Source organism: Bubalus kerabau, chromosome 4 (assembly GCF_029407905.1).
Source record: "Bubalus kerabau isolate K-KA32 ecotype Philippines breed swamp buffalo chromosome 4, PCC_UOA_SB_1v2, whole genome shotgun sequence".
Taxonomy (NCBI): domain Eukaryota; kingdom Metazoa; phylum Chordata; class Mammalia; order Artiodactyla; family Bovidae; genus Bubalus; species Bubalus kerabau.
The window spans coordinates 161,997,321-162,019,596 of NC_073627.1; the positions used below are offsets into that span (position 1 = coordinate 161,997,321).

The 22,276-nt window shown below is 51.3% G+C and overlaps 1 protein-coding gene and 1 pseudogene across 1 annotated transcript in view; both read left to right on the forward strand.

Moving 5' to 3' along the window:
* The first annotated feature begins 1,787 nt into the window (after window positions 1–1,787).
* LOC129651725 (2-hydroxyacyl-CoA lyase 2-like) lies at window positions 1,788–4,172 on the forward strand (annotated as a pseudogene).
* Window positions 4,173–8,227: 4,055 nt separating this feature from the next.
* LOC129651026 (liprin-alpha-1-like) overlaps window positions 8,228–22,276 on the forward strand; it is a 38,384-nt gene continuing 24,335 nt past the window's right edge. Inside the window, 9 exon segments of the mRNA XM_055579756.1 lie at window positions 8,228–8,356; window positions 14,367–14,511; window positions 15,340–15,434; window positions 17,826–17,927; window positions 18,399–18,567; window positions 19,219–19,310; window positions 19,660–19,761; window positions 19,981–20,202; window positions 22,112–22,258. Coding sequence (XP_055435731.1) covers window positions 8,228–8,356; window positions 14,367–14,511; window positions 15,340–15,434; window positions 17,826–17,927; window positions 18,399–18,567; window positions 19,219–19,310; window positions 19,660–19,761; window positions 19,981–20,202; window positions 22,112–22,258 — 1,203 coding nt within the window.

Sequence of the window (22,276 nt, forward strand, 5' to 3'; positions counted from 1 at the left end):
CCACACAGATGGGGCCCCTGTGTGCAGCGTGAGCCTTTCTCCCGAGTCAGGAGATTTATTGTTGAGAAGACACCCCACGATGACCGGGGGAAGACTGGCCTGGATGAGGTAGCGGTCGATTGGTGGATCTTAGGGACACAGAACATTGAGTGTCCCAGGTGGGGCTTCTGATACCAGCGACCACAAACTGGGGTGGCGGGAAGGCTTAAAACAGTACTAATTGATTCTCTCCCAGTTCTGGGGGCCAGAAGTCTAAAGTCAAGGGTCAGCAGGACCGGGCCCCCCGACCTGGGCTCTGGAGGAGCATCACTCCCAACTCTTCCAGTTTCTGGGGCTCCAGGTGTTCCTGGGTTTGTGGCCACATCCCCCAACCTCTGCTTCCTCCTCACACGGCCTCCTTGTCTCTGTGTGCCTCTCCTCTTCTTATAAAGACACCCATCATCCTGCATAAGGCCCACCTAATCCACTGTAACCTTATCTAACTTGATTTCATCTGCAAAGACCCCATTTCCAAAAAAAGGCCCCCTGGCAAATATGGGGAGTTGGGATGTGGGTGTCTCTTTTGGAGGGCACCATTCACCCTGCCACAAAGCTGAGCCCTTACACACGAGCGGTTATCCCAGGAGTAGGGGGAGCTCACACGGGACCCCTCGAGTACAGCCATGGGTGGGGGAGACATGGTGCGTGGTTGGAGGGCTGAGCAGGGTAGGTGGTCTGTCGGGGACCAAGCCTTGGCCTGGCTGCCTCAGTGCAGGGTCCCCGGCTGTGCATGGAAGCCCCTGAGGTCATCAAGATGCAGGTTCTGACTTTTAGCAGGTCTAGGAGTGCCCCACAGTGCGCTTCTCACCTGTTCCCAGGGTGTATAAACTGATGACCCTGGTCCATGCTTAGAGGTGCAAGGAGCGTGCAGGCCTGTTTCCCAGGAGCTGTCGGAAACTTCCCCAAGGAAGCCCCCCCCACACTGTCCACGCAAGTCCCCAATCCCCTGTCCAGTGCCCCAGAGGTACCCCAGACAGAGACCTGTACACAACACTGGGTGCCCGGGCCAGGAACCCAGTGGAGGGGGAAGTGGTGGGTCTGGAAGAAATGTGCTCATAACTTTGCGTATAGGACAGATGGAGGCTGAGCCTGGCTGACTGGCTGTGACCACAGGTGATCCACTTGCCCCCCCCCACCCTCTGCCAGGCACTGTGGGCCCAGAGGAACTCAGCTTAAAAACTGCTTCCCCACCCACCCACAAGAGGGGCCCTCATTGTCAAATTAGGATCTGACACCTTGATTCAGAAGATGGCCCCGAAGTCAGTTTCATGCATGAAGGTCCAGGAGGGGTGTCATACCAGAGACCCCTGGGGGGCAGACAGGATGGAAATGGTGGGGAAAGGTCCTGGAGGCAGGCGGCCCAGGCCTGCGTTCTGCAGAAGCGCCTCTTCCGCCCATCCCCCACTGCTCTGTCCCTCCGATGGCGGTGGGGTTAGTGGCCAGGGTTCCCAGGAAACGGACAAGAGCAGCTTGTGGGGAATTCCTCTGGAGCCAGCGCCATTTCCTATGGATGAAGGGTAAAGTGCCATGGGGGTAGGAGGAGCATCCTGAAACGATCTGACCTTGACTCAGGGCCTGGGGTCCGGAGTCAGATTGAAGTCCAGGAACTCGCTGCAGCGGGGGGTTCGGCTTCAGGACAAGGGGCACGCTGACTTGGGGGTGTAGTCGTGGGGTGGTCTCACCACTAGGACGAAGATTCGGGTCCTTGATATCAAAGAGAGGCGGGGCTTCCCGCCGACCCATTGAGAAGCAGGTGTCAGCTCATGGAGACCGCGGCAGCTGCCGCCCCAACTTGGGGCTGCTTCTCCTCTTTCCTGCTCCTGGCCTTTGGGACGCTAGTGGCCGCCTTGCTGGGCGCCGCTCACCGCCTGGGGCTCTTCTATCAGTTGATGCACAAGGTGGACACGGCAAGCATCCGGCATGGTGGGGAGAATGTGGCAGCCGTGCTGAAGGCCCACGGTGTGTGCTTCCTTTTCACGCTGGTCGGCGGGCACATTTCGCCACTGCTGGTGGCCTGTGAGAAGTTGGGCATCCGCATGGCGGACACCCGCCACGAAGTCACAGCTGTCTTTGCCGCTGATGCTGTAGCCCATCTGACCGGGACGGTGGGCGTGGCAGCAGTGACGGCCGGCCCCGGCCTCACCAACGCAGCGACTGCGGTGAAGAATGCTCGGTAGCCCAGTCCCCAGTCCTGCTCCTGGGTGGTGGGGCCAGCACCCTGCTGCCGAATCAGGGTGCACTCCAGGCAGTTGATCAGATAGCCCTGTTCAGGCCGCTCTGCAAGTTTTGTGCTTCTGTGTGGAGAGTGCGGGATATCATCCCCACCCTGAGCACCGCGATGGCCGCTGCACAGTCGGGCACCGCCGACCCGGTGTTTGTGGAACTGTCTCTGGATGTGCTGTACCCCTACTTCCTCGTTCAGAAGGAGATGGTGCCAGGTAAGCCGCCCAAGGGCCTCATGAGTCGAGCGGTCCACTGGTACTTAGTGAATTCCCTGGCCAACCTCTTTGCAGGAGCTTGGGAGCCTCAGCCTGAGGGGCCTCTGCCCCTGGACATTCCCCAGGCCTCCCCCCAGCAGGTTCAGCAATATGTGGAGATCTTGAGTCGGGCCAAAAGGCCCCTCATGCTAATTGGGAGCCAGGCCCTGCTGCCTTCGACATCCTCAGACAAACTTCGGGTTGCCGTGGAGACCCTGGGCATCCCTTGCTTCCTGGCGGGGATGGCACAGGGACTGCTGGGCCGCAGCCACCCCCTCCACTTCCGGCAGAACCACAGGGCCGCCCTGAAGGCAGACGTGGTTGTCCTGGCAGGAGCAGTGTGTGACTTCCGCCTGTTGTGGGCGTGTCCTCAGCTGCAGCAGCAAACTCATTGTTGTCAACCGTGACCGGAAGGAGATGCTGATCAACTCAGACATTTTCTGGAAGCCCCAAGAGGCTGTGCAGGGAGATGTGGGCTCCTCGTGGTGAAGCTGGTGGAGGGCCTCCAGGGTCGGATGTGGGCCTCAGACTGGGCAGAGGAGCTTCGGCAAACTGACCAACAGAAGGAGCAGAAATTTCGGGAGAAGGCAGTGATGCCCGTAGCCCAGCATCTTAACCCGGTGCGGGTCCTGCAGCTGGTGGAGGACACTCCGCCTGACAACTCCATCCTGGTGGTCGATGGCGGGGACTTTGTGGGCACAGCTGCCTACCTGGTGCAGCCCCGTGGGCCCTTGTGTTGGCTTGATCCTGGGGCCTTCGGGACTCTGGGGGTTGGTGCCGGATTTGCGCTTGGGGCCAAACTGTGTCGGCCGGATGCTGAGGTCTGGTGCCTGTTTGGGGATGGAGCGTTTGGCTATAGCCTAATCAAATTTGACACCTTCGTTGGACACAAGATCCCAGTGATGGCCTTGATAGGAAATGATGCTGGCTGGACCCAGATTTCCAGGGAGCAGGTGCCCTCTCTGGGCAGCAGTGTGGCCTGTAGCCTGGCTTACACTGATTATCACAAGGCAGCCCAGGGACTGGGGGCCCAGGGCTTGCTGCTCTCACGCAAGAGTGAGGATCAGGTGGTCAGGGTGCGTGACGCCCAGCAGCGGTGCCAAGAGAGCCCCCCGGCTGTGGTCAGCATCCTCGTCGGGAGCACGGACTCCGGGATGGCTCCATTGCCATGTAGGGCCTCGTGGGTCAGTGCTCTTGGCTCTCTTCCCACCCCTGGACTGTGCCTAGCTGGCTTGGAGTTTCATCCTTGCCTGCCCTGGGCCTAAGCCATGAGGCCCAGTGACCCTGCAGTCTTCCCTGAGGACAGGGAGGGGCTGGAAGGAGTCAGAGCTAAGAGAGGCTCTGACAGCCCTGGGGAGTCCTTGGGCCTATTTGTGAGCTCACCTGTGTCCTTTCTCCCCTCCTCACTTGTTCAGTCGCTACGTCGTGTCCATCTCTTCGTGACTTCATGGACTGCAGCACGCCAGGCTCCTCCATCCCTCCACTAACTCCCATAGTTTGCTCAAATTCATGTCCATTAAGTCGGTGATGCTATCTAACCACCTCATCCTCTGCTGCCTTCTTCTCCTTTTGCCTTCCGTCTTTCCCAGCAACAGGGTCTTTTCCAATGAATTGGCTCTTTTGCATCAGGTGGCCAAAGTATTGCAGCTTCCTTTCTCACACACTGAATCAACCACGTCTGGTCCATGGGGGCCCAAGTACTCAAAAAAAAAAAAAAAAAAAAAAGGAGCAGCTTGTGGGCCAACATGTTTCCTTGTAACTGAAACCCATCAGCATTTTTCAAGTGCAAACTCAAAGCCAGGGCATTTTTATGTCCACTGGTAATTGCCGAAAAGGCCACACAGGAAACTCCCAGCTGTGTACTGGGGCTGTGTACTGGGGGTGACCGAGGTCCACACCTCCCTGATGTTGAACTTGACTCCAGATTTGGCAGAATTGTTAAGGCCGCAGACACGTGAACCCTACACGGTCAGTTTACTTTCAAGCTGCAGTTCAGGGCTCGCCACGGCGCCCCAGGGCTGGCACGCTGTAGTTTCTCCTCATTCCTCCCCGGAGCTGGTGTGGGCCGTGGCGGTATCTGTTTCCCGTCTTCGTGGATATTGTTTTTTGAAAAGCAAGCGAGCAACTACCTGCTGGAGGATGGGAGCCGCCTCCACACCAGACTCCAGGATGGCTGGTCAGGCGGTGAGGATACCTGAGCTCCCAGGGAGGCTCAGACCGCGCACAGCCCCTCTGAGGCCACGTGTGTGGGTCCAGACCCAGCCTGGCCACTTCCTGGGGGCTGAGCAGCCTCAGGCAAGTGGCTTCCCCACTTGGGACCTTGGTTTTTCCATCTTACAATGGAGGGGCTTTCATCTGCTGGGGGTGGGAAGGGTTGCCATGGACATGGAACAAGGTAGAGGGGGATGTTTCTTGCAGTTTCCAGCTGAGGCCTAGTGGGCATGAGCTGGTGTCCGAGACAGTTCCCAGACTTGGCTAAGTGTGGTGATAAGCATGGAGTTGGGGGGCAGGGGTCCCTCCTCATAGCCTGGACATTGGGGTGGGGGTTCTCGACTTGGAGGCACCTCAAGTCTAATTTCAACAACTCCGTATGTAAGGATAATGCAGCAACAGATGTTCTCAGGGACTTGTCAGCCTGGATGCAAAGCCACATCCCCACCCCACCTCTGTGGGCATCCTGACCTGGCCTGTGGTACAGGGGTCAGATCCCTTTACCGAGGGAAGGCACTGAGGCTCTGAGAGGTGGGGCAAGGAGATCAAGGCCACTGGGCCCGACAGGGGCAGAGCCAGCACTTGAACCTGGGTGCTGGGTCCTCGTGTCAAGACTCTTTTCCCTGAACCGTGAGAACTGGACTACAGAGAGGGCTGAGCACCAAATAATTGATGCTTTTGAGCTCTGTTGTTGGAGAAGACTCTTGAGAGTCCCTTGGACTGCAAGGACATCAAACCAGTCAACCCTAAAGGAAATCAACCCTGAATATTCATTGGAAGGACTGATGCTGAACCTGAAGCTCCAATACTTTGGCCCACTGGTGTGAAGAGCTGACTCATTGGAAGGCCTTGATGCTGGGAAAGATCGAGGGCAGGAGGAAAAGGGGGTTTCAGAGGATGAGATGGTTGGATGGCATCACTGAGTCCATGGACATGAGTTTGAGTGAGCTCTGGGAGGTGGTGAAGGACAGGGAAGCCTGGTGTGTTGCAGTCCATGGGGTCTCAAAAGTTGGATGTGACTTAGTGACTGAAAAACAACAAAATGTAGTCTTCAGCCCCCATCTCACTCCTACCCCCAGGCTTAGTGCCTATGCCATGAGCCTCTCCTACAGTGAGGTTTCAGGGGCCATTGTCTAGTCCCGAAGCTATTCATATCTCTATTCATAATTCCACCATTACACATTCATTTCTTTGGCCATAACGTTTTTATGTCTCTTGAGTCTTAAGTGCTGAGGCTTTTATACACCCCACCTGGCTTCCTTTGGGCCTCTCTTGGTTTTGTGGAAGCGTACTTGTTATAAACTGGAGAAGGAAATGGCAAAGTTATAAAGTGAATTCTGGACATGTTTTAAGAGTCTTGTCTTTAAAGTTCCTAAGGATGGCTCTTCCCGGTCCCAGGTAGTCAGGCTGAAATCTGTGCCCCTCTGGTTGCGGTTCTGACGTCCTCCCATGTCTCTAGGTCATTGTGTGCCAGAGTCAGCTCTTTCTGGCTCATGGGGAATTCTGCCAGCTGGGTGTTAACCCTTTGGTACATGAAACAGGCCACGGCAGGAGTATTTACACCACGGAAATTGGCAAATGATGCAGCTACAGATCAGGGTTGGTTTTTCTTCCTGGAGAGCAAGGGGTTAGGCAGGGGGCTGCATACGTTATCAGAATGCCCCTGCTGTGTGGCCACGTGTCTCCTTTTCCTGAAGAGGTCAAGTGTCTTCAAACGTGTCTGTTGTATTTTCGCTCCCCGTTGTGACACTTCTTTATTTCTGCGCGTTCTGTTTGGTTCTCTTCCAAGTTGGCTGTGTGATTTTCTTTAATGGTTTCCTGTCCTGTGCAGGACCTTTCTATCTTGAGGTTTATTTCTCTAAATGAGGTGAGCTTAGCTGATTGATTAGATTTAATATCCATCAAATCCTCTCAGAATCCCAAAGCTGAGGGGTCACTTCTGCTGGTTCTCCTCCAGCTGTCTTTCATCCTGGTGTGCCTGATGCTCTTCCACAATGGCCACCACCCTTCCATAACCCGTGGGGCAGTTCCCAAGCCTGGGAAGAAGGTGTCTCTATCCAGAAAGACTTGGCACTTGCATTCTCCACTCATCTGAGGGTGTTATGGATAGGATCACCTTGAACCAAGGTGACATGCCTGAACCCCCTGGGGTCCTCACCTGCTCCTTCTCCTGCTCAGCACCAGAACCACCTTCCTTGTAATTCCTGTGGCTGGAGGAGGGAGGTGGTTTCTGGGTCACCTGAAAGTGTCATCTGGGAGTTCAGCTCCATGGGGAGGGAGGGGTCTTCTGTTAGACTCTTCCTCTTGGCAGTTGCCCCTCTGGGTCTTCTCAGGTCTTCAGCAACTTAAAGGCGTGACACTTTTTGTTGTTGTTGTTTTCCATGAGAGGGTGGATCTGAGTAACCTACCCACCAATCATCAAAGCAGAACTGTGAATGAATACATGTCTTTTATTCCTTCAACAAGCCAGGCCTTGAGAGCCAGACCCTATGCCGAAGCTGAGGGGTAAGTCCGCCCTAGCCAGTCCTGCAGCCCCAGCTCCCTCAGAGACCGCGTTCTGGGTCCTGGTTTACTGGAGACAGTCGAGGGTACCATGTCCAGGATGTGTAGAAGGCATGCTTATGCCAGCACCCCATGTGACCGCTCCTCCCGGGGGGTGCAGACATGGTCAGCAGGAACCACGGTGCAGAAATGCCTCCCTGCAGACCCTTGCCCAGGGACTGAGCACTTTGCTGTCGCCTTCGGGAGCTGTCCAGGTGGAGGGCAGGCGTGAGCAAGTCAGGGTCAGCCACCAGTGGCAGTCCCAGCCTGCCCCCTCGTCCATGAGTATTAAAATGAACTCGAGGATGCTGCCAGAGGTTGGGGAAGGACCGCAGGAACATCCTTGGCCAGCACACAGTAGGAGCTCAGCAGGACTGTCCCCCCGGCCCCCTGGATCACTCAGCAAATATCATCAATCAAGGCTCCCATGAGATGACACGTTCAGTGACCCAGAAAGGGCCCCTGTCTTCCAACTCCGGGAACTGGAAGGAGGGTGGTCCTGGCGCCGATCAGGAGAAGGAGGGGGTGAGGCCCACCCCATGCCAGACACTCTCCCTCTTGGGGGGCCCGTCGGTCACCTAAGCAGACAGACCCAGCCTGGAACCAGCATTCCAGCTCACACCCATGTGGGACCCCAGTGCCAACAGGAAGAGCAGGCAGGACCCAGGGCTACCAAGAATGCACCCGGTCATTAGGGACTGACCAGGCATCACGTGCCTTGAACACGTCTGGGGAGAACAGAGGAGCCCTGGCATCAGAGGCCCTCCGAGTGGTGGTATTATCATTGGAGCTGAGGAAGCCGAGGGCACAGGGGGGAAGTTGACCAGGCCCCTGTGGTGGTCAGAAGTCCGACCCAGGCCTCCCACTGGGGCTCCGTGGCTTCCTGGCCCGGCGGTGCTCGGGAGCCGTCCTGTGTGTACCTGCCGTGCACACACGCTCCCCGCAGCTCCTGCTGGACCATGAGCCGGGGACGGGTGTACACACAGGATGCCATGGAGGCTCCCACACCACCCTCGGGCCTGAGACTTGGCACCCATAGTTCCCTGATGGCAGTGACAGGGCCCTCTGTGGTGGGCGGCAGCTGTGGGGTCAGGCTGGGCTGGAGAGGTGTGCTGCCCAGGAGCCCTCTGGGGGCAGCTAGGGACCCCAGGCTCGGCCTCACTGAGGCCAACCTTCCAACAACCTAGGTGGCTGCCCTTCAGCAGAAACGGGTGACCGTGACACACAACACGCCGGCTCAGGCAGCCGTGGGGACGAAGAGGGAGCCTTGGCATCCTCGGCCACCAGGAATCCCCCTCGGGCAAGTTTTTGCTTGTCCTGTGATTCCCTTCTTCCTTCTAAAAGGAAAGTGCTGGGAATGACTGTGGTGAGGTCGCTGTTGCGGTGAGTTGAGCTGGGAGCAGAGGTTGAACCCCATCCAGTCTGCCATGGGCAAGCCTTCCCCCTCCCCTCCCCCACCTCGGACGGCACAGTCCTGGTCACTCTTCTGGGCCTTCTTGGCTCTTTAGGAACTTTAAGGTGTGGGGTTTGTTATTTCTTGTCTTTGTCCAGCATTTGGTGGCGGTCCATTGCAAGGGCCCTGACCCTGTCCCCTCCCCGAGCCTCTTGGCCCTCCCCATGCCCACGCCAAGGCTCGAGGCCCCTGCGGTTCTGTGGCCTCCAGACTCCCCACCCAGACTCCCCACCAGGAGTGTGCATCTCAGTAGGGGCGAGGCTGGCACTGAGTGAATCTTCAGTGAGGTTTTTTCCTTAAAAACCATCCTAAGTGACTTTGGCTCCATTGCTTTTTGCCAGAAACCTACAATGGTCCCAAGAACTTTGTACACTCCAAGGGTGGTGGTGACTGGATGTGGAGCCCAGCACAGACCCAAGTCAGTCCTGCCCTGAGTCCCACGGCCCGGCCACACCATCCCCCTTCCATGGCCTGGCTTTCTTCTGCCAGGACCTTCAGAATGGTGAAAAGGCAAGTGTGGCCTCAAGCTGGGGGGCCCAGCGTGGGCTCCTAGCCCCTGGGGGTCCCCTTGGGACATCTGGTGGACCATAGTCCCCACTGCCATTGGGCAGCTCTGTCTCAGGAAATGTTGTGTTTCTTTGCTTTTTTGTGTGATGCAGCACCCCAGTTACTCTCGGGGCGATTGGGAAGTCTGCTGGTGTTACAGGCTCCTGCCTTAGATGGGGAACATTATTGCTGCATTGACGCTGCTCACTCCATACTGGGAATCTGTTAAATACAAATGGCAAGGGGAACAAAGAAAAACAGAAAAAGAAAAATGGAGAGTGGCTTGGTTGCTTCAGGTCTCACCTGTGATTAAGAGTGTGTACAGCCTGCACATGAACCCGAGTTCCCACACCTGCCAGCTATAAGGTGCCAGGCCCTGATTTTAGAACCCTAGCTTCACTAAGGAGTCACTGACAGATACAGTTTTTGTGTATTTCAGGTCTACATTGTGATGACTTGATGCCCATAGACATCATGGAATGATTGCCCAACATATGCATCGCCTCACACAGTTAACTCTGTGTGTTTGTGTATGTTTAAAGTTCTTATAATCCATGGAGAAGGCAATGGCACCCCACTCCAGTACTCTTGCCTGGAAAATCTCATGGACGGAGGAGCCTGGTAGGCTGCAGTCCATGGGATCGCTAAGAGTCCGACAGGACTGATCGACTTCACTTTCACTTTTCACTTTCCTGCATTGGAGATGGAAATGGCAACCCACTCTAGTGTTCTTGCCTGGAGAATCCCAGGGACGGGGGAGCCTGGTGGGCTGCCGTCTATGTGGTCACACAGAGTCGGACACGACTGAAGTGACTTAGCAGCAGTAGCAGTATGCTAGTCTTATAAAACAAGGTGGAGAGTGTTCCTTGTTTACCCTGAGAGTTCCTGTGAGCTTGCTGTTTTTGTCCCTAGATTTTTGGAAGAATTGATTGGCAAAACCAGTTGGTTTCATTGTGGGGAGGCTTTTAATTTCAGATTTATTTTTTTTCATGCAAATAAAATGTTCTGATTTTGTATGTCTTCTTGGGTATATTTAGGTAAAGCATTTCCCCTTTGCTAGGCAGCAGACTCTCCTATTAGTAAGTGAACTGTGGTTCATGATATCTTTCTTATCTGCAAGATGTGTTGTCTCCCCTTTTAAAAATCCTTGATACTGGTGATTTGTGCTTTGTCGCTTTTTCTTAATCAGTCTGTCTAGGGGCTTATCAGTTTTATCAGTCCTTTCAAAGAGCCAACTTTTGGCTTTGTTTTTTAAAAAATTTCATATTTGCTTTATGTTTCCTTATTTTCTACTCCTTTTTCTTCCATCTGCCTTGTGTTTCGTTGGCTATGCTTTTTTTTCTGGTTTCTTGAGGGAGAGGCTCAATTGATTTTAGCCTTCCTTCTTTTCCAGTATATGTGTTTAAGGCTTTAAGTTACCATCTAAACACAGTTCGCTGGGTCCCACAAGCTTGAATAAGCCAAATTTTCATTATCTTTTATGTAAAAGTATTTTCTAATTTACATTGTGTTTTTAAAGATTATTCATGAAATTCTACAAGAAGTATGTCATTTATGTTCCCAATGTTTGGGGAGGTTTTTCTAGTGACCCTTTTTTGATCTCTATGAATTCCATGAAGAGCCCCGTCTTAGTCTTTTGGGGCTACGGTTATAAATACCATAGACTAGCTGATAAACAGAAAGTTGTTTCTTATAGTCCTGGAGGCTGCAGAGTCCCAAGATCACCAGCAGGTGCCACGTCTGGTGAGGCCTGTTTCCTGGTTCCTAGACTGCCTGCTGCTTCTCCCTGTCCTCGCAGCACGGGAGCCCATTCCCTCCTGACCTGACCCCTCCCAGAGTCCCTGCCTCCTAGGATCATCACCACGTGCAGGGTGAAATTTGAGGGCACATAAACCATCAGCCCATTGCAATCCGTAAGTATACCCTGCATTCGTTCAGTGCTTTGAAATAATTCGAGCTTTCCTAAGGACCCAATACATATTCATTTTGTTATATGTCCTTGGGCTCTTGAAAATAATATGTATCAGTAGGAATGCAGTGTTACGTGCCTATCAGTTAGATCAGGTTTCTCAATCGTAATTCAGATTTCAGTAGCCATGTTGAATAAAGCAGAAGTAGGCGAAATTACCTGTAATATATTTTATTTTTACACTCTCAACATATGATTATTTCACTGTGTAATCAACATAATAAAACCTAATGAAATATTTTACATTCATTTTTTCATGCTAAGCCTTTCAAATCCAGTGTGTGTTTCATGCTTGCAGCACATCTCATTGTCGAGCCAGTCGCATTTCAGGTACTTCGTGGCTGCAGGTGACTACGTACCAGGGAGCCCAGCTGCATGGGATATGTGCCTTTAATGTCTCCCACTGCAATTATGAACTTGGCTGTCACTCCTTTTCTATTTCTGTCAGTTTTTATGTATTGATATTTTGAGGTTATGTTATTAGGTACATTCAAATTTAGAATCCTCATCTTCTTGGTAGACTGAACTTGTATTAGTATGAGATGCTCCTCTCTATCACTAGTAATGCCTCTTACTTTAGACGCTATTTGACGGTGATATTGCCACGTCAGTTTTCTGTCCTTGTTGGCCTGGGTATCTTTTACTTTCACCTGTCTGTGGTCTTCCATCTTAACATGTACCTCTGTGAATAGTGTATAGTTTTCATTTTCCTCAGTTTGACACTTTTTACCCTTTAATGAGAATATTTGCTCTATTTATAGTGTTGATATTTCAGTCTGTAGATGCCATGTGACTGTGTGTCTTCTGTTCGCCCCACCTAGTCTGTGCTCCTTTCTCTTGCCGTCCTTTAGAAGTGTGAGGTGTTTCTCTGGTTCTGTGCTCCTCTGTCAGGTTGTTGGGGGCACATTCGCACACACAGCGCGTGTTTTACATTGAAGTCTAACTTAGCACTTTTACTGCCTCCCTGACACGACTGTTTCCTCCTTGTCACTGCTATCCTTTAAAATTTTAGATATATTTTTGGCGTTATCATCATTGTAGAGTTAATATTTACCCTCACAGTTCCCTCATTGTTGGTCTTTCCTTGTTTTTTATATTTCAGTCAGAGACTACTTTTCTTTCTCCCAAAGCACTGCCTTGATATTTTTTTAGTTCATGCCTGTGGGTGATGAGTTGTCTCATTTCCATTTGCCCTAAAAGTCTTCATTTTGCTTTCACTTTCGAAGAGTGTTTTTGTTGAGTATAGAATTCCAGGTTGGTGGGTATTTCTTATTCAGCACTTTACAGATGCCAGTCCATTATCTTCTGACTTCCTTTGACTTGAAAAGTCAGCTTTCAGTGTTGCTGTGCCATTAAAAGCCACTCCTTTTTTCCTCTGAGCGCTTGAACATTTTCTTCTTCCCTTAGACACCCACAGAGCTGCTGAAACCAATGTGTAGTTTTCATTTTTGAGTCAATGCTCTGATTCTTGAACCAACTCTTGCCACTGTCCCTGTCAGTCAGTTCAGTCGCTCGGTGTCTGACCCACTGCAACCCCACAGACTGCAGCACACCAGGCTTCTCTGTCCATCACCAATACCTGGAGCTTGCTCAAACTCATATCCATCGAGTTGGTGATGCCATCCAACCATCTCATCCTCTGTCGTCCCCTTCTCCTCCTGCCTTCGGTCTTCCCCAACATCAGGATCTTTTCCAATGAGTCGGTTCTTCGCGTCAGGTGGCCAAAGTATTGGAGCTTCATCATCAGTCTTTCCAATGAATATTCAGGACTGATTTGTTTTAGAATTGGCTGGTTGGATCTCCTTGCAGTCCACGGGGCTCTCAAGAGTTTTCTCCAACACCACAGTTCAGAAGCATCGATTCTTTGGCCTTCAGCCTTCTTCATGGGCCAACTCTCACATCCATACATGACTACTGGAAAAACCATAGGTTTGACTAAATGAACCTTTGTCAGCAGAGTAATGTCTCTGCTTTCTAATATGCTGTCTAGGTTTGTGATAGCTTTCCTTCCAAGGAGCAAGCGTCTTTTAATTTCACCATCTGCAGTAATTTTGGAGCCCAAGAAAATAAAGACTGTCACTGTTTCCATTGTTTCCCCATTTATTTGCCATGAAGTGATGGATCTAGGAGAAAACAATGGCACCCCACTCCAGTACTCTTGCCTGGAAAATCCCATGGATGGAGGAGCCTGGTGGGCTACAGTCCATGGGGTCGCTAAGAGTCGGACACGACTGAACGACTTCACTCTCACTTTTCACTTTCATGCACTGGAGAAGGAAATGGCAACCCACTCCAGTGTTCTTGCCTGGAGAATCCCAGAGATGGGGGAGCCTGGTGGACTGCCATCTATGGGTCGCACAGAGTCGGACACGACTGAAGCCACTTGCAGCAGCAGCGGATGGGGCTGGATGCCATGATCTTCATTTTTTGAGTGTTGAGTTTTATGCCAGCTTTTTCACTCTCCTCTTTCACTTTCATTAAGAGGCTCTTTAGTTTCAGCCCCTGGAGGCATTTCTTATTCCCCTTTCTGTCTTTTCTCTACCATGAGGGGCCACATTTTAACAATGTGGTTTAACAACAGGCTCCTTCGCTATATTCTATACTTTTTTCCCTCATATATATATATATATATATATATATATATATTTTAACCTATCTGTTCTTCAGTTCACTGATCCTCTCTTCAGCTACGTCCAATTTGATGTTAAGCCCAGAGACTGGGTTCTTAAATTCAGTCACTGTTATTTGAAAGTTCTAGAATCGGGTTTGATTCTCAGAAATTTTTCCTTTTGTCAAGTATATTTTTGAACTGGTGAAGTTTGCATCTGATACCTCTAGCATACCTCTGATATGCTGATACACATCTGATACCTCTGGATCGGTTTCAGTTCTTTTTCTCTTGGTCCTGTTTGTTGTTACACCCTTTTTGCTTGTTTTGGTTGCATGTTGGACATTATCTATGGAAAACCCTAGAGTTTCTGGTGATGCTGTCTTCTCCAGAGGTTCCTCTGAGGCAGACCTCTAGTGGGGACAGAGACGTCTGTTCACTCAGGGCCTGAGTGACTTGAGGCTGGGGTGTCCTTGTAAGCTGAGTCTCAGCAGCCTTCACCCACCTTCCCCCCGACCGCAGGGAGGAGCCCTCCAGCATGTCCATCTGGAAGCCTGGGATGCCTCCCATGGCCTCTTCTCGGCCAGTCCTGAGGCCCACCATCTGTCTCCCGAGCACCACGAGGTGATTGATACTCAGTGCTCAGCCGGTTTGGGCAGAGTGTTGGGTACGTTTTCTGTGCCTCCCTTTTCTTGGGGAGCTTAGTCTCTAACATCCGGACTGACTTGTCAGGCCTGAGCTCGAATTTTTGTCTTCCCAGCCCAAGGAACCATCCAGAGCTGTGTTAGCCAGTACCCTCTGCTTGACTTTTCCCCTGCCTTTTCTTCCAAGAGTCAGCTTTGTTCAGATGCCGCGAGGGAAGGAGTGGCCCTCTCAGTGTCCAGCTCCCTCACTGGGCTTTTGTTTGAAATCTTGGATTGTGGCTGCCTACGGACCTCTTTTTAAAGTGTATTTAGCTTCTCTAGCTCTTGGTAGGCTGACCCACAAGCTGCCTGTGTCTGTAACTGGAAGTGGGGAAGCCCTGGGTGTCTTCTCGCATCTGAAGCCACATGTAAAATGCACAGTAATTATATTGATCATCTTTGATACCGGGGAAAACAAGAACCAGAGGTCCATGCTTAGTACCCACGGTTGTGTTTTTGATCAGAATCCCCAGCTTCCCTGGGCTGTGTCAGTGCCACTTCAACTTGGGAAGAAGGTGGAGCAAGCGGCCCATGCGGCCTGGGGACAGAGGAGCCGGTCTGCCCTCTTCCCCTGCCCCTGACGGCCCAGGGCAGGCCTTGTGATGACGGGCTGCTTGTGGTCCAGGAGAAGGCTGAGGAGGCAAGGGTTGCGTGAACTGTATTCTGTGACGTGGTCACATGCGTGTTTCCTTTTTCAGTTTGAAAAAATGACTGCTTTTAGTCTTCCCTCCAGTTTGACTTTAAGGTTGAAAATGAAGATTTTATTCTTAAAGTTGAGCACAGTGATTTTACAGTCTTTTTGAAAGCAACAGTTGAGGTTTTAAAAAGACATCTCCGAGAACTCCAGCAGATAAAGCGAAAAAAAAGAGAATGTGTTCAGGGTGAACTGCGGGCGGGACCCCAAACTGTACTCTGTCCCTCCCAGAGTCTGTAATTGCTGAGATGGGTGGATAGAGGGTCCCAAGCACCCTGGGGACCGAGGTCCTCAACTGAGAGCTGAGGTCCCAGCTGAGCCAGGAGCAGTGTGGCCTGTGCCCTGGTGAGTGGAGAGCCGCGAGGCTGGGAGTGGGGCCAGGAGAGGGGGTGGGAGACTCGGGCGCGGAGGTAGGGGCAGCACCTGGCTGGGTCTGGGAGGCGCGGGCTGTCACGGCTCGAGGCAGGGACACCCCTGAACCTCCACCGTGCAGCCGCCACGGGGCAGAGTTGTCTGGCATCCCAGGGTCGAAGTTAAGAGGGCGAGTTCACAGCAGATTGACGGAACTCCTGTATCCACTGTGGGTTCATTTTAAGTGCCTGGAGCGAGGTTGGTCAAGCCCTTGCTGAGCTCGAGGGAGGGAGTCAGTCAGGGAGGACCGAGCTCAGGGTGAGAGTGAGGGGCAGCTAGCACGGTGAGTCCTCCTCACCTGAGTGGGTTCTGGGGGCACCCTTGAGTTCAGGGGTGCCCTTTCAGTAGCCTCACTGGAGACTTGTTTGGGGGGTGAAGGAGGCAGAAGCCCACTTAGAAGACATGCTCATTCCTAGTGCTGGTGGTTTCTGAAGCAGTTTATACTATTTGGTTCGACTGTGAACCAGTATCCTTGCAGGGTTATGTTTGACGGTGGGCCTGAGCTGTGGGCATGGCTTTCCTTCTCCCACACACCACACTCCCCTGACGTCTTTTTGGCAGCCCCTCCCCCCTCTGTGCACCCCTGATGATGGGCCTGAGCCCAGCCCCCCTGTTGCCATGGAGCCCCTTGTGACTGAGTGGGTTTCAGGTTCTGGGCTCCTGGGAGACATGCTGGAGGCAGAGCCTTCGTGCCATTTCTTCTAGAGACAGCAGTGCTGATGGTCATAGTGTGAGAGCAGTGTGTGTGAGAGTGGTGTGTGAGAGCGGGGTGTGAGAGCGGTGTGTGAGAGTGGTGTGTGTGAGAGTGGTGTGTGAGAGTGGTGTCTGAGAGTGGTGAGTGTGAGAGCAGTGGTTGTAGTGTGAATAGCGGTGGCCGTAGTGTGAGATCGGTGGTGATAGCTCCAGTGCTGAGCTATCTAACCGTGAAACAGCAGTTGCCCCCGAGTGGGGGACTGCCCCCATACGCGAGGATGGGTCGCAGAAGGGCCCGCCTATGGGCACTTTTCCAGCGCTGCAACCCCAAGGCAAAAGCCAAGACAAGGAAGACCTCGGCCTCGGCCCAAGTTCTGGAAGCGGAGTGGACTGACGTGAGAACAGCTGGGGGCTGGGCCCGTGGGATTGTCCCTTACCCAGTGAAGCATTGGGGCTGTGTTTCATTTTGTTAGCATGGTTGTGGGCCCTGCCGGGGGTCCCTGCCAGCCAGGGCGTTTTGGTCTTCTGGGCAAGATCGACCCCAGCAGGTTGACCTTGTAAGTGGTTGTGCAGGTGCTGCGTGGAGGATGGCCGGGGGCCCCACCTTCTGAAGGGAAACGCTGGCTGGAGGAGTCACTGGGGCACGTGGATTGAGCTATAGAGTCAGTCCTTGAAGCAGAAAGGCTAAGCCCCTTATCGTCTCCCATCTTACAAAGCACAGAACAGTGTGTCCAGTATTTTAATGATGGCTACCTACTGCTTACATGTATAACATACACCCTCATAGTTCACATGTCTACTACATGCCTCTTACAAGTGTTGGGCAGTGTTCTAGGTGCTGAATGCTCAGTGTGTAGTAGGGGATATGCAGCCCAGGATTTTTTTATGTGTGTGAAGAAAAATAGAAGAATGAAAGATGCCGTGTGGTTCAGTTTGAGCAAGTTCACCACGTAGATGGCACCGTGTGCACGAAAATTGTGATAAAATACATAAAACATGAATTTAACCCTTTAACCAGTTTATTGAATGACTGTGTGACTTCAGTGGGGTCAGGCTAACAGATGGCTGTGGGGTGCCATCAGCCTTTTTCCCAGAGGAACACTCCAAAGCCTGGTGGCCTTGTAGATCTTCCCTTTCTTCTGCCCTGTCCCCAGTGGTTCTAGGTCACTGGTCTGTGTGTCGTTTAAGAACCTCTTTGTCCAGTTTGTTGTTAGGTTTATGTTTAGGAAAGTTTCTCAGACTTCCCTGGGTCTTGAGAAGGCAGGCTTGGATTCCAGGTTCTCCCCTGCCGCGTGCCTGCCAGATCGAGGTGGAGGCTAAAGGCTGGTCTGAGTTGTGGTGGTCTGTGTGGTCTTGGGGTCAGCGGACCCCTCTTCTCTGGAGGGGCAGGGAGACCCTCTGTGTGGAGGCTGGAGAGACTTGACAGGGTCAGTCTTCAGTCTCGCTCTCTTTTTAATTTGTGTTTGCATTTAGTTACTTACTCATTTAACTGTTTTCTAGGAGTTGGCATCACCTACGGAAGAAGTCAGTGCATGCCAAGAGCAGCTTCTAGCAAGAGGAAAAGAGATTGCCGAGATGAGAGCTGAAAGGGACAACACCAGGGTCAGTAGGGGGATTCTCACGTGTGGACAGTTGCCCCACGGGGGTCACCACTGGGTTCCGTGTTGCTGTCTTTAAACTCTGTCTGGTTTTCAAGTCATTTTTCACATCTTCCCACTGAGCAGACCGGGGTGGATCAGATCGGGGTTCTCATACTTTGCTTCAAATTGATGATGAGAGCTAATATAATTTTAGTACATTTGAGGGGGGAGTTCTCTTAACTTACATTTTTGTCCATGCTACAGTGTGTGTGAGGTCTTAGTTCCCCGACCAGGGATTAAAACTCAGGACCCCTGCAGCAGTGTGGAGTCTTAACTACTAGGCCACTGGGGAAGTCCACTCTAACTTTCGACTGAACTGGCGGGATTGCGACTTGCCTTAGCATGGTTTCGGTGTTAGCATGAGGCTGAGAGGAGTTATCGGCCCTGAATTCAAGTATGAGGTTGAAGGTGTTCCTTTGGCCCCGCCCTGCAGCTGCTGCTGGAGCACCTGGAATGCCTGGTTTCACGCTATGTGCCGTCCCTCCGGATGAAGATGGGCAAGCAGAAGGCGCAGTCCCCGGCCGGCATGAGAAGCAAGGTGGAGGTGCTCACGGCCCTGAAATCACTGTTTGAGTACCACAAGGCCCTGGACGAGAAGGTACCCGCCACCCGGCCGTCCTGGATTTGGACACTTGCTGCCTTGTTAGGTGGATGATGCATGTATTTATGTAACTGGTTGACTTTTGAGCTTCTTGAATTCTTGTAAATACATTTTTTCTGTAAGAAGTCAGAATGTTATATGGTTAAAAAGTGTTGCCTGTGTACATGCTCAGTCATGTCCAAGTCTTTGCGACCCTGTGGACTGTAGCCCACCATGCTCCTCTCTCCCTGGGACTTCCCAGGCAAGAATACTGGAGTGGGTGGCCATCTTCTACTCCAGGGGATCTTCCCGACCCAAGGATAGAACCTGCCCTCTTGCATTGGCAGGCGGATTCTTTACCACTGATCCACCTGGGAAGCCCCAGGTAAAAAGTATTAGTTGGCATAAATGTCTCAAGATTTATTGTATTCTGTATATCAATTTGCAATTAAAAACTAGGTAATAGGATTATTTTAGGAACTTTTTTTTCCCTCTCTAACTTAGAATTTAAAGCTGTTAATAAGCAGATTTTCTTGACGTTAAGATCAATGAGATGTATTAAATGTCTTCTGTTACAGTAGCCGTGTTAAATTAGGGTGAGTGTACACTAAGACGTGCACTAACATATATACACACTTCAACACACAGTGACTCGGCCCCTTTTATTTCAGTTGAGAGCGATTACGAGGAGCACTTGAAAGGTGTAGTTTGTTAGAAGAAGAATTAGGTGCCACACATAAAGAGATAAGTTTGATCAGTCATCGTGTAATTTCCGTGAAGGGTTTGTCATTTGTATCCTTTCATTTAAAAGAAGTATGAAGGCTGTAGTGGACATCAGATGTTATTTATCTTTCTGATTGAGGACCCTCCCACTTGGGTTATTTTAATGACTAGTAACCTAGACTTGTGGCTCAGAGCTGCAGGATCTCTTAAGTACCCCTTTGTCCAGTAGAAGACAAAATTCTGACTCTAATCACCTGGTTCTCTTTGGGATGGATAGCATCACCATGTATTTTCTTTTTATGCTGTATTTCAGTTTTGAGTTGAGTTTTTCCAAATGGAGTTTTGCTGTCTTGACTTATTTCTTTATTCTGATTCAAACTTTTGGTTTTAGCTGATGATTCTTAAAGAGAAGAAAAACCCGGAAAAGATACTGATGGACGGGGTGCTTGATGTAAATCCCAAGCAAGAAAACATGCCAAGCGCCGATGGAAAGGCAAGTCCCCGGTCCCACTCGATCTGGTTCTCGTCTTACCATCCAGTCTGTGCAGGGCTGTTGGGACCTCTCACCAAAGCACCATGTAGTTCTGTGAGACTGTGGCAGTCGTGTGAGCTCCAGAGCACAGAAGGCAGTTTTGACCTCACCGGTTGCCCGGAAGTGCTGTGTTCCCTGCCTCCCAAAACAAGGCTGTCTAAGGCTTCCTTTCCCCCTTAGAGAACCCGCGACGGCTCTCTGGCTCGGGTGATCCAGCTCCAGGAAATCATAAACAACCAATTGCGGGAGAGCCAGAGGAAGGAGCTCCTGAGCCAGATGAAGGAGCTTCTGGCAGCCCTCTCTGCCCAGGTGACAGAGATGGAGGAGGACCTGGACACGGCCAGGAAGGACCTCCTCAAGTCCGAGGAAGTAAACGTGAAACTAGAGCGGGACCTCCGCGAAGTGAGTGACGGTGGACGTGTCTGTTGTCCTGAGGTGGAATGTGGGTCCCTCGTTCTCCCGGTGGTCTCAGCCTGGGGATGGCTGCGTGAGCAAGAGCAGAGCTCTGGCGAGACCGCAACTGGCTGCCTCCCCACCTCTGCGTCGAGGTCTCGGGGTAGAAGAGGCCTGGTCCAGGCGGTCCGTTGGCAGTGGACCAACATAAGGGTAGCCCTAGCGCTGTGCTGCACCCTGGGTGTGGGCTGCTCATTTCTACAAGTTCTAGGGGGCCTAGTGTGTTCCTTTTTAAAAAGTTCATTCATCCATTCATTCATTGATTTGAGTATAGTTGCTTTACACTGCTGTGTCAATTTCTGCTGTACAGCAAAGTGAATCAATCATAAATATACACATATATATACACACACACACACATCTCCTTTTTTAGATTTCCTACCCATTAACTTCACCACAGAGCACTGAGTAGAGTTCCCTGTGCTGTACAGTAGGTCCTTACTCATTGTTGACTTTATGCATAGTATCAGTAGTGTATATGTGTCAACCCCAGTCTCCCAGTTCATCCCCCTACCTGCCTGTTGAATGTATTCCCGATGATGCTGAAATTTCCTTCTGATTCACTCAGGCGAGCCTGGTGACGTCTGTGGAGCCCGTTCTCTCGGAGAGATGGGAGCATGCTGTGTGGGCTCTGCTGAGGCAGCTTGCCTGGCCATCTTCTCTAGTTTCTGAGGTTCCGCTCCTTGAAGGGATGTGTGACAGTGACACGGCGGTCAGACAAGACGAGTGGCATTTGCTCACCCTCAGATCCTCAGGCCCGTGCTGTGTAACCATGTAGAATCATGATGCTTCTGGTGGTCATGTCTGCGGGTATCATGATTTATGAGAAACTACCTAACAGTGATTGTGAAAACAGAAGAGTGTTGGGGGCTCAGGCCTCCTCCTCAGCTTTCCTTTGTACACAGGCAGACAGCCCACCCTGCCCCACCCCTCCACCGTGAGACCGTCTCAGAGAGAACCCCTCCAACATGTTTTCCAGCAGGTGGACTTGTTTAGTAGCTTGGTGTGAGTAATTCTGTGTGAGAACTCAAAACAGAAATATTTGCACATCTTTGTATAACCTGTTCACATTACTCTTTGGCAATAGGAGGAGATTAGGTGGCAGAGTTTAATATGTAGAGAATTCTGGAAAAAGCGTTTTTAGAACCTTTCACTTTTAATGTCAGGACTACATTGGTTACTTAGTGACTACGGAGGGACCTGAAATGGAGTTTGAGCTGGCGGACAGGAGCTGCACCGGCAGCAAGTTCTGGTCCTGGTGTGAGCGTTTCACACATGTGGTGTAACTCTGCTTTAGAAGAACTAGGCTTGAGAAGGCTGCTTCCAGTTGTGTTACACTTTGACTTGTGTTTCCACTCATTGATATTCTTACTTTAATTTTGAGGAAATTGCATGAGATTTTTCCAACTTTACCTGAGGAAATGAACCTCAGAGCTCCCTGTTGGATCTGTTGAAGGTCCCTCCCTGTTCTGGGTCAAGCACGCCTGTATGGTGTAGGAGACAGAGGTCCTCGTTTCATGCCAGATCCCTTCCCTCCTGGAATTCTTGCAATGACAGGGTAGTTTAGTGTACTTTTTGTTTGCTGTTTGGGTTTATTATGTAGAAAAGAAGCTTGGTAAATCGAGTGGCCAGACAGACATTAAGACAGATGGGTGCCATTGTGGCAAATGTGACATTTGAGGTACGCGCGATTTTGCTCACGTCTAAGAAAACTGCCATGTCTAGGAGTTTACTTTTGAGGATGCTAATTTTGTGTTTGATTTGAAACTTAGGATTTAGTCCAGCTTTTTTACTCTTAAGTGTGCTGGAGTATTCCATGATAATGACTTACTTTTCTCCTCTGTAATGCCCGGTGTAGGCCATGGCCCAGAAGGAGGACATGGAGAAGAGAATCACTACACTTGAGAAACGCTACCTTGCCGCACAGCGCAAAGCCTCCTCTGTGCATGACCTTGATGATAAACCTGAAAATGAAATCACAAATAAGGATTCTCTGCATCGACAGGTAATGGCCTTTACTGAC